This window comes from Orcinus orca, chromosome 19 (genome assembly GCF_937001465.1).
Source record: "Orcinus orca chromosome 19, mOrcOrc1.1, whole genome shotgun sequence".
In the NCBI taxonomy this organism is placed as follows: domain Eukaryota; kingdom Metazoa; phylum Chordata; class Mammalia; order Artiodactyla; family Delphinidae; genus Orcinus; species Orcinus orca.
This window is the reverse complement of record NC_064577.1, coordinates 13,020,014-13,033,784: the sequence shown is the minus strand read 5'-3', so window position 1 is coordinate 13,033,784 and position 13,771 is coordinate 13,020,014. Positions and strand designations below refer to the sequence as shown.

At 43.1% G+C, this 13,771-nt stretch overlaps 1 protein-coding gene across 4 annotated transcripts in view; it reads left to right on the top strand.

Moving 5' to 3' along the window:
* The window catches only part of PIK3R5 (phosphoinositide-3-kinase regulatory subunit 5), a 77,484-nt gene that overhangs the window by 45,418 nt on the left and 18,295 nt on the right, over positions 1–13,771 (top strand). For all 4 annotated transcript variants that reach the window (XR_007473341.1, XM_033422864.2, XM_004266851.4 and 1 more), the window contains exons 3-5: positions 857–957; positions 3,362–3,430; positions 4,227–4,365. Coding sequence is in view for 3 of the 4 variants with exons in the window: in XM_033422864.2 (XP_033278755.1) it covers positions 857–957; positions 3,362–3,430; positions 4,227–4,365 (309 nt within the window). In the remaining variant the exon portion in view is untranslated. The remainder of the gene's footprint in view (positions 1–856; positions 958–3,361; positions 3,431–4,226; positions 4,366–13,771) is intronic.

Genomic DNA, 13,771 nt, shown 5'->3' with positions numbered 1-13,771 from the left:
ATGGGAGATTCAATGGAGGTGATGTGTGAAAGGCCTGGCACCTTAGAGGTACATAGTAGGTGGTCACTAAATGACAGTTTTCTCCCTTCTGGCCTCCTACCCAGGTTTTAAGGAGACTAAGCTTCTAGAATTGAGGGGCCATCAAGTCAAAGAATACAAAAATATCTGACTATAGCAAATTTTACTAAAACCCGTGACCATATGAACACACTGCTTGGGGCCTGAAGCACCTCAGAAGGAGCTCGTGCACATGAGGGGGCCACTTCCACCCCCACTGTTCTCATTCCCCATCACACACATACACACACACACACACACACACACAGACCACAGACCTCTGTGACTGCCCCTTTAATTTGGGGGGAGTTTACCCATGCTGACTGCAGGGAAGCAGAGATTGACAAAATAAGAAAGTCTGGGGAAGTTACAGAGTGACAAAGTGCTCCTCATAGCTTTCAAAATTCCCGGGCTCCACTGCCCAGCAGTTCCGGGAGGTCCCGTGGCTGTTGCAGACTCAGCCTTGTGTCCTGGGGTGGCGATCTCTGCTTCTGTGCCCCTTCCCTGCATCTCGGAGGATGTGGGAAAGCTGGTGCTCTCCAGAGGCACAGGGAGCAGAGTCGTGGCCAGTCCTTGGCTTCTGAGGGAGATCCCAGCCCCTCTCTGTGGCTCTCGAGCCTCCTGTCTATGCAGGAAGAAGAAACTTATCATTATCTTGATGGGGCATCATAGGGTCGGGTGTGTTGATCCAGAATTTCCTGAGACTCTTACTTCAGAAGGGAATGCCCCAGTGCAGCCCCAGGAATTGCCACTTCCCTCCAACCCACAACTGACCCCTGGCCTCTCCCTCCCTTTGCAGCTGGGCTGTGTCTCAACTGCTGGAGCCTGCAGGAGCTGGTCAGCAGGGATCCAGGCCACTTCCTTATCCTCCTGGAGCAGATCCTGCAGAAAACCCGCGAGGTGAGGGCTCGGCCTGGGTTTGAAGGGCAGCACTGGGATCAGTCTCATAGAGTCGAGAAATAGGTCCCCACAGAATGGCAGTTCTGGGGTGCCTGGACCACCAGGGGGGCTTGGTGGAAGCACTGGCAGCCTGAGTTCTCTGCTTCGATGGTGTTTGTGGATTGAAGGCCTCAGGAAGGGGCGTGGTCCTTTTGCTATGAACATGTGCTGGGTGAGCCAGGGTCCCCAGTTTAAGCTGCTTTTTAAGACAGACATTGCTTGTAAGTCAAGGTGTCTACTACAAGGGAGGGAGGACACACTTCCGAATTCCTTTCCCCCCAAAGACGCAGATGCAAAGAGAAAACAAAGATGCAAAAGAGAAAACTGATTGGAGAGGTAAACCGAGACCTCCTCTAACAGTTCAGTAAACAGGCCTTTATGACTCAGAAGAAGAGCGTGTTGAAAGCAGATCTGGGGGACTTCCCAGGCCGTCCAGTGGTCAGGACTCTGCACTTCCACTGCCGGGGGCACGGGTTCAATCGCTGGTCAGGGAACTAAGCTCCCACATGCCGCATGGCCAAAAGAAATTAAAAAACAACAACAAGAAAACAAACTTGATTTGGGCTGGGGTTCCAGAACAGGCACGAGTCCCTAAAGATGTTTTATCTTTATTTTTAAATACATGACTGAGTTGGAAAACGCACGTCTTTCTCAGCTGTCCCTTTACCTCTAAGAAAAAAGTCTTGGTTTATCAAGACACCCAAGGTTTCAGTTCTGGCGCCAGCACTTACCTGGTGCTTTTATACACTGATCACAAGGAGACCAACTCAGAAGAGCTAAAGCACCTCTGAAGTGCTTACCTTATAAACCCAAATATAAAGGAACAACTACTGTATAGCAACAGGGGAGGGTTTTATAGAAGGGGCCAAGCAGCAAGTGTACGGGACACGTGGTCTATTCAGGACCTTGAAGGAGAATTCTATTTGATCCTGCTGCCGTCACCAGGCACAGCAGAGGTGGTAGGGCTTTCTCTGCTTCTTCAACACCCATGAATTCCAGCATGGGTTGGGAGACCGCTAGTATTTTAACCAAAGAATTCTAACTTGTGTCTATACGTGCTCGTTTGTGGTGTGGTGGGTGAGCTTTATCAAAGAGATGATTCACAAAAGAATAAATAGAACTTTTAAACAATATGGAAAATGTTGCTTCAGTTATAGTAAAAGAAATGTAAATGAAAACCATAATGACACAGCTTTTGCCTAGCAAATTCGCAAAAACATTAGAATAACCACTGCAGGGAAGGGTGTAGTGAGATGGCATTTTCATACATACACAGTATGATAAATGGCAAAATTCTTTTGGAAAGCAACTTGGCGATACATTTCGAAGATCGTAAATATGTTTACAGTCTTGTATCCACTCATTCCACTTCTTGAGCTCTATCCAAGGTAAATAATCCAAATTATAGAAAAAGGAGTGAACACAAAGATTTTCACTGCACGGGTACTTAAAATGCAAGAAAATAATCTCAAGTGTCTACAGCTAATAAATTATGGAGATCTACCAGAGGGAGTATTATATAGGTAATAAAAATGATGGATAGTATCCAAGGGTAGAAACAAAATTTAATATATTAAAAAATTGCGGGGAATTCCCTGGTGGTCTAGTGGTTAGGACTCAGCACTTTCACTGCTGGGGCCCGGGTTCTGTCCCTGGTTGGGGAACTAAGCTCCTGCAAGCCTGCAGAGCCGCCAAAACAAATTCCACCGTTAAAATGTATTAAATGGTTTAGGGAAAATTGATTAAACGTTTCCAAAAATATGGAGTGAAATTCCGAATTCATATTATACAGAACTCTAGGTGGACTAAAGGTTTAAATTTAAGAAAATGAAGCTTCCAAGAAAAGAACAAAAACCATATATGAATATTTACTTGAACCTTGCATGCAAAAGTGAAAATCCATGAAGGAAAAAGCTAACGCTTGTAAGTTATGTACATAAAACAATCCGGAAAATTCAAAGACCAACAACAAACTGGAAAGCATATTTACAATACAAATAATAGATAAATGTGTAACTAGGAGGGGGGGAAATATGGTCTTAGAGATGATGTAGCAAAGCAGAAATCCATTTATAATATTGTACGTAAAAGACATGAAGAGTAAAAATATACAACTTTGCAGAGGAAACTACGCAGAGAAAAATGGTGTAAGGAGAAGTACACTGAGATATTAGTTGTGGCTGAGTTTGGAAGGGGGATATCGTGGGTTTTTTTTTTTTTTACTTCTATTTTCTAAATGTTTGTCTTGTGATTACATTACTTTTCACTTAAAAAAAAAAGAAAAAGAAAAGAAAGAAATAGAGAAGAGAGCAGTGCTTGGTTGTCCACCTGTGATGAGCCTGCCCCCCTCCTGTCCCCCTCACAGGTCCAAGAGAAGGGCACCTATGACCTCCTCGCCCCCCTGGCTCTGCTCTTCTACTCCACTGTCCTCTGTGTAAGTTCCGACTGGGCCAGGCTGCGGGAGGTTGGGGAGGAGAGGGAGAACAGCCTCCATGGAGGGGGCAGAGCCCTCACAGCTCAGAAGATAAACACACAGAGAGAGAAACTGTCCACCAGTGACACTTCAGGTGGGTGTCACTCCTCTGATGGCTTCAGATGAGCCATTTGAGAGGCCTCCAGTAAGTCCACGTGGATGCCATCACGCCTGGAGTATCTGGGCACCCACGGAGGGGATATGGTCACAGCCCTTTCACAAACCACAGGAGAGATTCTGTTAAAGACATGTGATGTCCACCTCCGTTTGTACCGCAGTGGTCAGTTTCCCCCAGTGCCGTCACCCCCTGTTCACCAGACCAGTGGCATCAAATGACTCCCACTGAGTCGGTCCACTTCAAAGAATAAACACTGTCCTCTTGTGAGGATATTTAAGTAAAGGCGGTTTAGGCGTTGAAGACCATTCCTCGAAAGGAGTGGCAGCAGTGGCACCATTTAGGATGACCTCCAAGGTGACAGCTTTTCAGAGAGGCCCTCTTGTGTATTTGGTAAATTGTTAGGTTTGGTGAAAACAAGGCCCCTGTAGTAGAGACATCCTTGGGCACCATCTTGCCCATCTGTAACTCACTTCCTGTGGGTAACTTTCAATTCTGCCTGCCCTCGTCCTGGGACACACTGCTGCCAGGAAAAGTGTGCCCTTTGTGGAACATTCCAGAAAGGAGCAGGGTCTGCTCTGGAATATCAGCGAGCTTTCTCTGACCCGGACCTCTCTGCTTGCCGCTCCCTCTCTATCCCAGACTCCACACTTCCCACCAGACTCAGATCTCCTTCTGAAAGCAGCCAAAACCTACCACCGATTCTTGACCTGGCCCGTTCCTTACTGTAGCATCTGCCAGGAGCTGCTCACCTTCATCGATGCTGAACTGAAGGCCCCAGGTAAGTGTGGAGGTGGCACGCATGTGGGGCAGGGACCATGCGGTCAGGAGGTTTCCGGCTTTTCTGTGACCCCCCTCACTTCATATCATGCAGCTCGTCTCTGCCCGTGGCCTGCTTCACAAGCCTGGAGTCCCTTTTCATGGTTCTAGTGCTCTGTGTCTGCATCAGCATCAGATGGCTGACGGCAGCAAACACCGGCAGTAACCCAAGGAGGGACTCTTAGGGGTAGCTGAGCAGGGGTTCAGGGCAAGGAGACCCCGCCTCCTGGCCTGTGCCTCTGCTCTGGTTAGCCAGGGGGGTCTCTGAGGCTGCCCAGGTCAGACAGAGAAGCCCACACACAATGTTGACAAGAGGCCCTTGTTTGTTCTCTTTACCCCGGAACACGTAGCGGGATGCATGTGTGAATGGACTCAGTTCTGGCCGGGGAAGGTGGCTGGTACCAGGAATGAACAGGTAGATGGGCACCACGACAAGTGTGGGCGAGGGCCAGGTACTGTCCAAGTTTTCATATGTGGATGCTGAAAAGTAGTTCTTGAGAAGTTGCAGGTGCTATAGCAGACGTGAAAATGAGGTCTAAGAGAACTATTGTAGAGCCAGAAAAACACAATCAGGTATGATTTACTGAGAGGTGGTCCCGTAGTAGAGTAATTCATCCCATCAGTAGCTCAAAGGAATAAAGTCACACAAACATCCCAGTAGATGCCTCTGAAATGTTTGATAAAATTCAACTTCCATCCATTCCAAATAAAAATATTTAAGGTAAAAAAAAAAAATGAAAAAAAAATTCAACATCCATTCCTGATATTCAAAGCCCCTCTAATATGTGGAAACTATTAATATATGGAAGGGTCCTTAATAAGGTAACAACCTTAATAAGGTAACAACTAGCAGCGTTTCCATTATTAAGTCAATAATCTTCCTCTTCGTGCTTGTAGGTATTTTGCCCATGAAAAAGAAAGAAAGAAAGAAAGAATATTTCCTCTTTCAGGAAGATAAAATTTTAATTAGATAGAGATCAAACAATTGCTTTTCTGTCAAGACTAAGAGAATAACCCAAAGCACTGTCAGACTAGTAATCAGGTAGCTAAGAGCTTTCTTCTATAATAGCATCAACCAGTAAGAAAACATAATGTGGAAAAAAAAATTTACAATAGCAACTAAAAATATAAGATAAAGACGTGAATAACCTACATAGAGAAAACAAACTTTACTGAAGGATAAAAAGTTTAAGAGACATTGCTGGGTTGAATCAATATTATAATAACATCAGGTATTATGGAAATAAATGTAAGTGCAGTCAAAAATACCAATAATATTTTTTTAATTTAACAAAATAAAGTCTATTGGACAGAATAAATGCTCTACAGTAGGATTTATTAGGTACTTATGTATGCTTAAGGAAGAGCAAGAATGGGATGGTTCTCTACTAGGTCTTTAAAAGTACTGTAAGGCTATAGTTATTAAAATAGTACACTGTTGGTATAAGAATAGAAAATTAATGGAACTAAATAAAATAGCAAGGAACAGATTAAATGTATAAAAATGTATTATATGCAAAGCAGCATCCTCAAATCAGTGATGTAAACAATTGGTCATTTTATAAATGGTATCAAGGTAATTGACAGACCAAAAAAAGGAGGGGTTTAAAATTCTATCTCAAAAAAAAATTGAGTTCTATTGCAAACATAAAAATAAATTTCAGATGGATTAAATGTTTAAGTGTGGAAATCAAGACCATAAAATTTAAAAAAAAAAAGACCATAAAAGTAATGGAAGAAAAATAGGTTACATGAGCCTAGCTACAAGGATGTTCATTGCTGCATTCTTTTTAATAACCAATTCCAAAAAACTTAAATATTGTACATAGTTGAATATATCGTAGCAAAGTCATTTGGTGGAATCCGCCTCACTTATTAAAAATGAGATCATACAAAGAAGGACACTACATAATGATCAAGGGATCGATCCAAGAGGAAGATATAACAATTGTAAATATTTATGCACCCAACATAGGTGCACCTCAATACATAAGGCAAATACTGACAACCATAAAAGGGGAAATCGACAGTAACACATTCATAGTAGGGGACTTTAACACCCCACTTTCACCAATGGACAGATCATCCAAAATGAAAATAAATAAGGAAACACAAGCTTTAAATGATACATTAAACGAGATGGAGTTAATTGATATTTATAGGACATTCCATCCAAAAACAACAGAATACACATTTTTCTCAAGTGCTCATGGAACATTCTCCAGGATAGATCATATCTTGGGTCACAAATCAAGCCTTGGTAAATTTAAGAAAATTGAAATTGTATCAAGTATTTTTTCTGACCACAACGCCATGAGACTAGATATCAATTACAGGAAAAGGTCTGTAAAAAATACAAACACATGGAGGCTAAACAATACACTACTTAATAATGAAGTGATCACTGAAGAAATCAAAGAGGAAATCAAAAAATACCTAGAAACAAATGACAATGGAGACACAACAACCCAAAACCTGTGGGATGCAGCAAAAGCAGTTCTAAGGGGGAAGTTTATAGCAATACAAGCCCACCTTAAGAAGCAGGAAACATCTCGAATAAACAACCTAACCTTGCACCTCAAGCAATTAGAGAAAGAAGAACAAAAAAACCCCAAAGCTAGCAGAAGGAAAGAAATCATAAAAATCAGATCAGAAATAAATGAAAAAGAAATGAAGGAAACAATAGCAAAGATCAATAAAACTAAAAGCTGGTTCTTTGAGAAGATAAACAAAATAGATAAACCACTAGCCAGACTGATCAAGAAAAAAAGGGAGAAGACTCAAATCAATAGAATTAGAAATGAAAAAGGAGAGGTAACAACTGACACTGCAGAAATAAAAGAGATCATGAGAGATTACTACAAGCAACTCTATGCCAATAAAATGGACAATCTGGAAGAAATGGACAAATTCTTAGAAATGCACAATCTGCCAAGACTGAATCAGGAAGAAATAGAAAATATGAACAGACCAATCACAAGCACTGAAATTGAAACTGTGATTAAAAATCTTCCAACAAAGAAAAGCCCAGGACCAGATGGCTTCACAGGCGAATTCTATCAAACATTTAGAGAAGAGCTAACACCTATCCTTCTCAAACTCTTCCAAAATATAGCAGAGGGAGGAACACTCCCAAACTCCTTCTACGAGGCCACCATCACCTTGATACCAAAACCAGACAAGGATGTCACAAAGAAAGAAAACTACAGGCCAATATCACTGATGAACATAGATGCAAAAATCCTCAACAAAATACTAGCAAACAGAATCCAACAGCACATTAAAAGGATCATACACCATGATCAAGTGGGGTTTATTCCAGGAATGCAAGGATTCTTCAATATACGCAAATCTATCAATGTGATAAACCATATTAACAAACTGAAGGAGAAAAACCATATGATCATCTCAATAGATGCAGAGAAAGCTTTTGACAAAATTCAACACCCATTTATGATAAAAACCCTGCAGAAAGTAGGCATAGAGGGAACTTTCCTCAACATAATAAAGGCCATATATGACAAGCCCACAGCAAACATCATCCTCAATGGTGAAAAACTGAAAGCATTTCCACTAAGATCAGGAACAAGACAAGGTTGCCCACTCTCACCACTCTTATTCAACATAGTTTTGGAAGTTTTAGCCACAGCAATCAGAGAAGAAACGGAAATAAAAGGAATCCAAATCGGAAAAGAAGAAGTAAAGCTGTCACTGTTTGCAGATGACATGATCCTATACATAGAGAACCCTAAAGATGCTACCAGAAAACTACTAGAGATAATCAATGAATTTGGTAAAGTGGCAGGATACAAAATTAATGCACAGAAATCTCTGGCATTCCTATATACTAATGATGAAAAATCTGAAAGTGAAATCAAGAAAACACTCCCATTTACCATTGCAACAAAAAGAATAAAATATCTAGGAATAAACCTACCTAAGGAGACAAAAGATCTGTATGCAGAAAATTATAAGACACTGATGAAAGAAATTAAAGATGATACAAATAGATGGAGAGATATACCATGTTCTTGGATTGGAAGAATCAACATTGTGAAAATGACTCTACTACCCAAAGCAATCTATAGATTCAATGCAATCCCTATCAAACTACCACTGGCATTTCTCACAGAACTAGAACAAAAAATTTTGCAATTTGTATGGAAACACAAAAGACCCCGAATAGCCAAAGCAATCTTGAGAACGAAAGAAGGAACTGGAGGAATCAGGCTCCCTGACTTCAGACTATACTACAAAGCTACAGTTATCAAGACGGTATGGTACTGGCACAAAAACAGAAAGATAGATCAATGGAACAGGATAGAAAGCCCAGAGATAAACCCATGCACATATGGTCACCTTATCTTTGACAAAGGAGGCAGAAATGTACAGTGGAGAAAGGACAGCCTATTCAATAAGTGGTGCTGGGAAAACTGGACAGCTACATGTAAAAGTATGAGATTAGATCACTCCCTAACACCATACACAAAAATAAGCTCAAAATGGATTAAAGACCTAAATGTAAGGCCAGAAACTATCAAACTCTTAGAGGAAAACATAGGCAGAACACTCTATGACATAAATCACAGCAAGGTCCTTTTTGACCCACCTCCTAGAGAAATGGAAATAAAAACAAAAGTAAACAAATGGGACCTAATGAAACTTAAAAGCTTTTGCGCAGCAAAGGAAACCATAAAGAAGACCAAAAGACAACCCTCAGAATGGGAGAAAATATTTGCAAATGAAGCAACGGACAAAGGATTAATCTCCAAAATTTATAAGCAGCTCATGCAGCTTAATAACAGAAAAACAAACAACCCAATCCAAAAATGGGCAGAAGACCTAAATAGACATTTCTCCAAAGAAGATATACAGACTGCCAACAAACACATGAAAGAATGCTCAACATCACTAATCATTAGAGAAATGCAAATCAAAACTACAATGAGATATCATCTCACACCAGTCAGAATGGCCATCATCAAAAAATCTAGAAACAGTAAATGCTGGAGAGGGTGTGGAGAAAAGGGAACCCTCTTACACTGTTGGTGGGAATGTAAATTGATACAGCCACTGTGGAGAACAGTATGGAGGTTCCTTAAAAAGCTACAAATAGAACTACCATATGACCCAGCAATCCCACTACTGGGCATATACCCTGAGAAAACCATAATTCAAAAAGAGTCATGTACCAAAATGTTCATTGCAGCTCTCTTTACAATAGCCCAGAGATGGAAACAACCTAAGTGTCCATCATCGGATGAATGGATAAAGAAGATGTGGCACATATATACAATGGAATATTACTCAGCCATAAAAAGAGACGAAATTGAGCTATTTGTAATGAGGTGGATAGACCTAGAGTCTGTCATACAGAGTGAAGTAAGTCAGAAAGAGAGAGACAAATACCGTATGGTAACACATATATATGGAATTAAAAAAAAAAATGTCATGAAAAACCTAGGGGTGAAACAGGAATAAAGACACAGACTTACTAGAGAATGGACTTGAGGCTATGGGGAGGGGGAAGGGTAAACGGTGACAAAGTGATAAAGAGGCATGGACATGTATACACTACCAAACGTAAGGTAGATAGCTAGTGGGAAGCAGCCGCATAGCACAGGGAGATCAGCTCGGTGCTTTGCGACCGCCTGGAGGGGTGGGATAGGGAGGGTGGGAGGGAGGGAGACGCAAGCGGGAAGAGATATGGGAATATATGTATATATATAACTGATTCATTTTGTTGTGAAGCTGAAACTAACATACCATTGTAAAGCAATTATACTCCAATAAAGATGTTAAAAAAAAAAAAAAAAATGAGATCATAGAAATAAGGTTACTGAGATGAAAAGATGTTGAGTAACGTGTTGAGTAAAAAAGCAGGACCGGGGTTTCCCTGATGGCGCAGTGGTTGGGAGTCCGCCTGCCAGTGCAGGCGACACGGGTTCGTGCCCCCGTCCGGGAAGATCCCACATGCCGCGGAGCGGCTGGGCCCGTGAGCCACGGCCGCTGAGCCTGCGCGTCCGGAGCCTGTGCTCCGCAACGGGAGAGGCCACAACAGTGAGAGGCCCGCGTACCGCAAAAAAAAAAAAAAAAAGGCAGCCCCCCACCCCCCACCATACTAAGTATGTTGTAATCCCGTTTTTTTTTTTCTTTTAAATCTGTGTATGCACCAGACCCTGTTTAGTATTGGGAGTGTCTAAGTCTCATCATGTGCATTAAATACACACAGGACAGAAGTACCAAATCTTATTCCCTAATGATTCAGGGACCCTAGAAAGCACAGGACTGAAGCTTTATATGAAAATTCCTTTGGAGAGGTTTATGACTTCCTTCCCCAACTGATCATCTGATTTGTCTGCCCAACCAATCAGCTGATCTGTTTGCCTAACCAATCAGCTGATCTGTCTTCCCCCAGCCAGTCAGCTGTCCGTTGTTATAGGCTCTAAGAGCTGAACAGGCATAGGCTAGGGTAGCCAAAGTCTACCCATTACATGGACCTTACCTCCTGGTAGAGACTTGGGTGGAAGCATTAAGAAATCAGGAAGGCCTTCAGGAGAAGGGGTTGGACTAGGAAAGGTGCTGAGACACATGGTGAATAGACAAGTCAGGCAACCTAGCTTTCCCAGGCACCCTAAATGAACAAACCAATTTAATCTCTTTCATTCCCTTGCTCCCCGCTACCCACCCCCCCAAACAAACAGATCTAGATCACTTCTGGGCTTCTTGCTGGTGACCAGAATTCCTTTAACAAGAACGCAAAGCTTTTCTTCCTTTCTATAATGAGACAGAAAGGATTTAAAATGCAAATGCCTTGGCAGGACCTTCAGTCTCTACCAAAGATCTAAATGAGTTTACTTTGAAATGGGTAAAGGAGAGGTTGTCCTGGGGGAGGGCTGTCTGTCACCTGCGTGCAGGGGGACCGCTTCCCAGTTTCAAGTGGAACCAGCTGTCTCCCCTCAGCTGGATGCACGCTATGCCTTGAGATGTTTTTGTGGGCAGCTAAGCAGGAACTCAGCTCCGAGCAGCCCCCAGCGAGCAGATGTGGGGCCAAGGGGCGGATGCGGGCTGTGGGGAGGCCCGGACTCGGGGACGTGGGGTTCTAGGCTTGGGGGACATGAGCCAGGCAGAGCAGCAACTGGAGATGGAAATGGAGTGAGGGTCCTTGGACTCAGAGCAGGGAGGACTCCTGGCACCCTAGTCGTTCACTGCTGAGGGTCTTCCCCTGGACCTTGCCCCTGGGACCATGTGAGGGCTCAGGTATGCTGGGGACCGAAGCAAATGCCTGGAGGGGGACGCTCAGGCCAGGCTGTTCATGCCAGGAACGCCTCCTCTTCCAGGGAAAGCAGAACCGAAATAGGAAACCATTAGCTCTTTCTTGTGTCAGAGAGTCATTTTCAAACAGTTAAAAAAAAAAACCTAGCACTCGTACAAATGTATAGCGAGCCTGTGTCAAAACGCATTCAGTTCGTTACTGAGGGGACCAGCAAGGTGGGAGGGCTGGTTTAAAGGAGGGTATGAGAAACTGAAATAAATTTCTCATGTAAGCCACAAAAAGATGGCAGAATTAGATACAAAATTAGTTAACATCATATGGGGGAATAAAACATCATACAGGGGAAAAAAATCCTTTGAAGTTATCCTTTATAGTGAGCAAAAATTACTCATCTCACATCCACAAGTGAACCTCTAACTTCACAGAACCTGAGCCCTCATGAATAGCAAGTAGTAAATTAAACCAAATTAGCTCCTTTTACATAACCCTTAAGTGGGCTAGTTAGGAAGTGCTTTGGTGTGAGTTTTGTAAAGGCACGTGGTAATCGTTTTGCCTTGTTGCTGAGTAGCTCCATCTCCAGTAACCCCAGCTGAGAGAGGCAATAGGAGAAAGGGAGAGGGGCGGGGATGGAGGCCCCGCGACGAGCTCTTGGGGAGAGGCTGAGGCAGAATCACTTGGTGGTTACCAGCACTTTGTACTAGCCCATCGCCGTGTCAAATCCTGGGGCTGTGGGGCCTCTGGCAAGACATTTACCGTCATAGGAACCTCAGTTTCCTCATCTGTAACAATGGGCGTATATGATTGTCTCCCTCTCAGCCGTTTGTGAGGATGAATGCTGGCCTATAGTGATTTCCCATTGCCGGGGACAGTAGGGTTTGGGGTGGTATTCGCTTCATAGATGGATTTTGGCACGGTCACAGGGAGAAGATGACAAGGGACCTGGGGAGCTGGGCCCTCCACCCATGGAGCCTTGGGGAGTCAGTTGCCATGGAGATGAGGGAAACAGTTTATCCCACTTTGATGTGGCTGGGTGGCAGAGGAAGCGGGCAGGTTATCAAGCCTGAGGGCCTCCCCCTTCTTCCTGACTCCACCCCAAGTAGGGTCGCCTACTGCCTCCATCTGGGGGTGGCAGGAAACCTCACGTCAGTGCTTCCGGGTCCTGCCCACCACACCCCTCTTGGGTTCAGCCCGTATGTTTGTTGAGTATTTACTCTATGCCCACACAGCTGTGCAGACCATAATACTTGTCTGCAGAGAACTGGTCTGTCATCCTGAGGGGAGACAGTGAGCATCGTATGTGTGAGTCTCTCTGCAGTTTTCAAAGCACCCAAACCTCCATGATTCTATCTCACCCAGACCACAGCCCTGTGGAGTAAGAGGGAAAAGCAACATTCCTCCCATCTTGTGCGTGAGACAACCGAGACCCAGGAAAGTTTGATGGTTCTTGCTTTAGCTATAAAGTCAAATGTGAGAGAAGGAACACGGGCTTTCGGATAACAAAGACCTGTGCTTTGTCACTTACTAGCTGATGACCTTGGACAGGTTACATAAGCTCTCTGAGCCTCCTTGGCCAAAGTAGGACTGCGTTCATAGTAGCTCTATTTACAGTAGCCAAGACACGGAAGCAACCCAAGTGTCCATCAACAGATGAATGGCTAAGGAAAATGTGATACACACACACACACACACACACACACACACACACACACATACACACACACACTGGAATATTACTCAGCTATAAAAAAGAATGAAATAATGCCATTTGCAGCAACATGAGTGCACCTAGAGATTGTCATACTAAGTGAAGTCAGACAAACACCAATATCACATGATATCACTTAATGTGGAATCTAAAAAAAGGATACAAATGAACTTATTTACAAAACAGAAACGGACCCACAGACATAGAAAACAAACTTATGGTTACCAAAGGGGAGGGGGGTGGGGAGGGATAAATTAGGAGTTTGGAGTTAGCAGATACAAACTACTATCTATTAAATAAACAACAAGGATCTACTGTGTAGCACATGGAACTATATTCAGTATCTTATAATAACCTATAATGGAAAAGAATCCAAATCACTTTGCT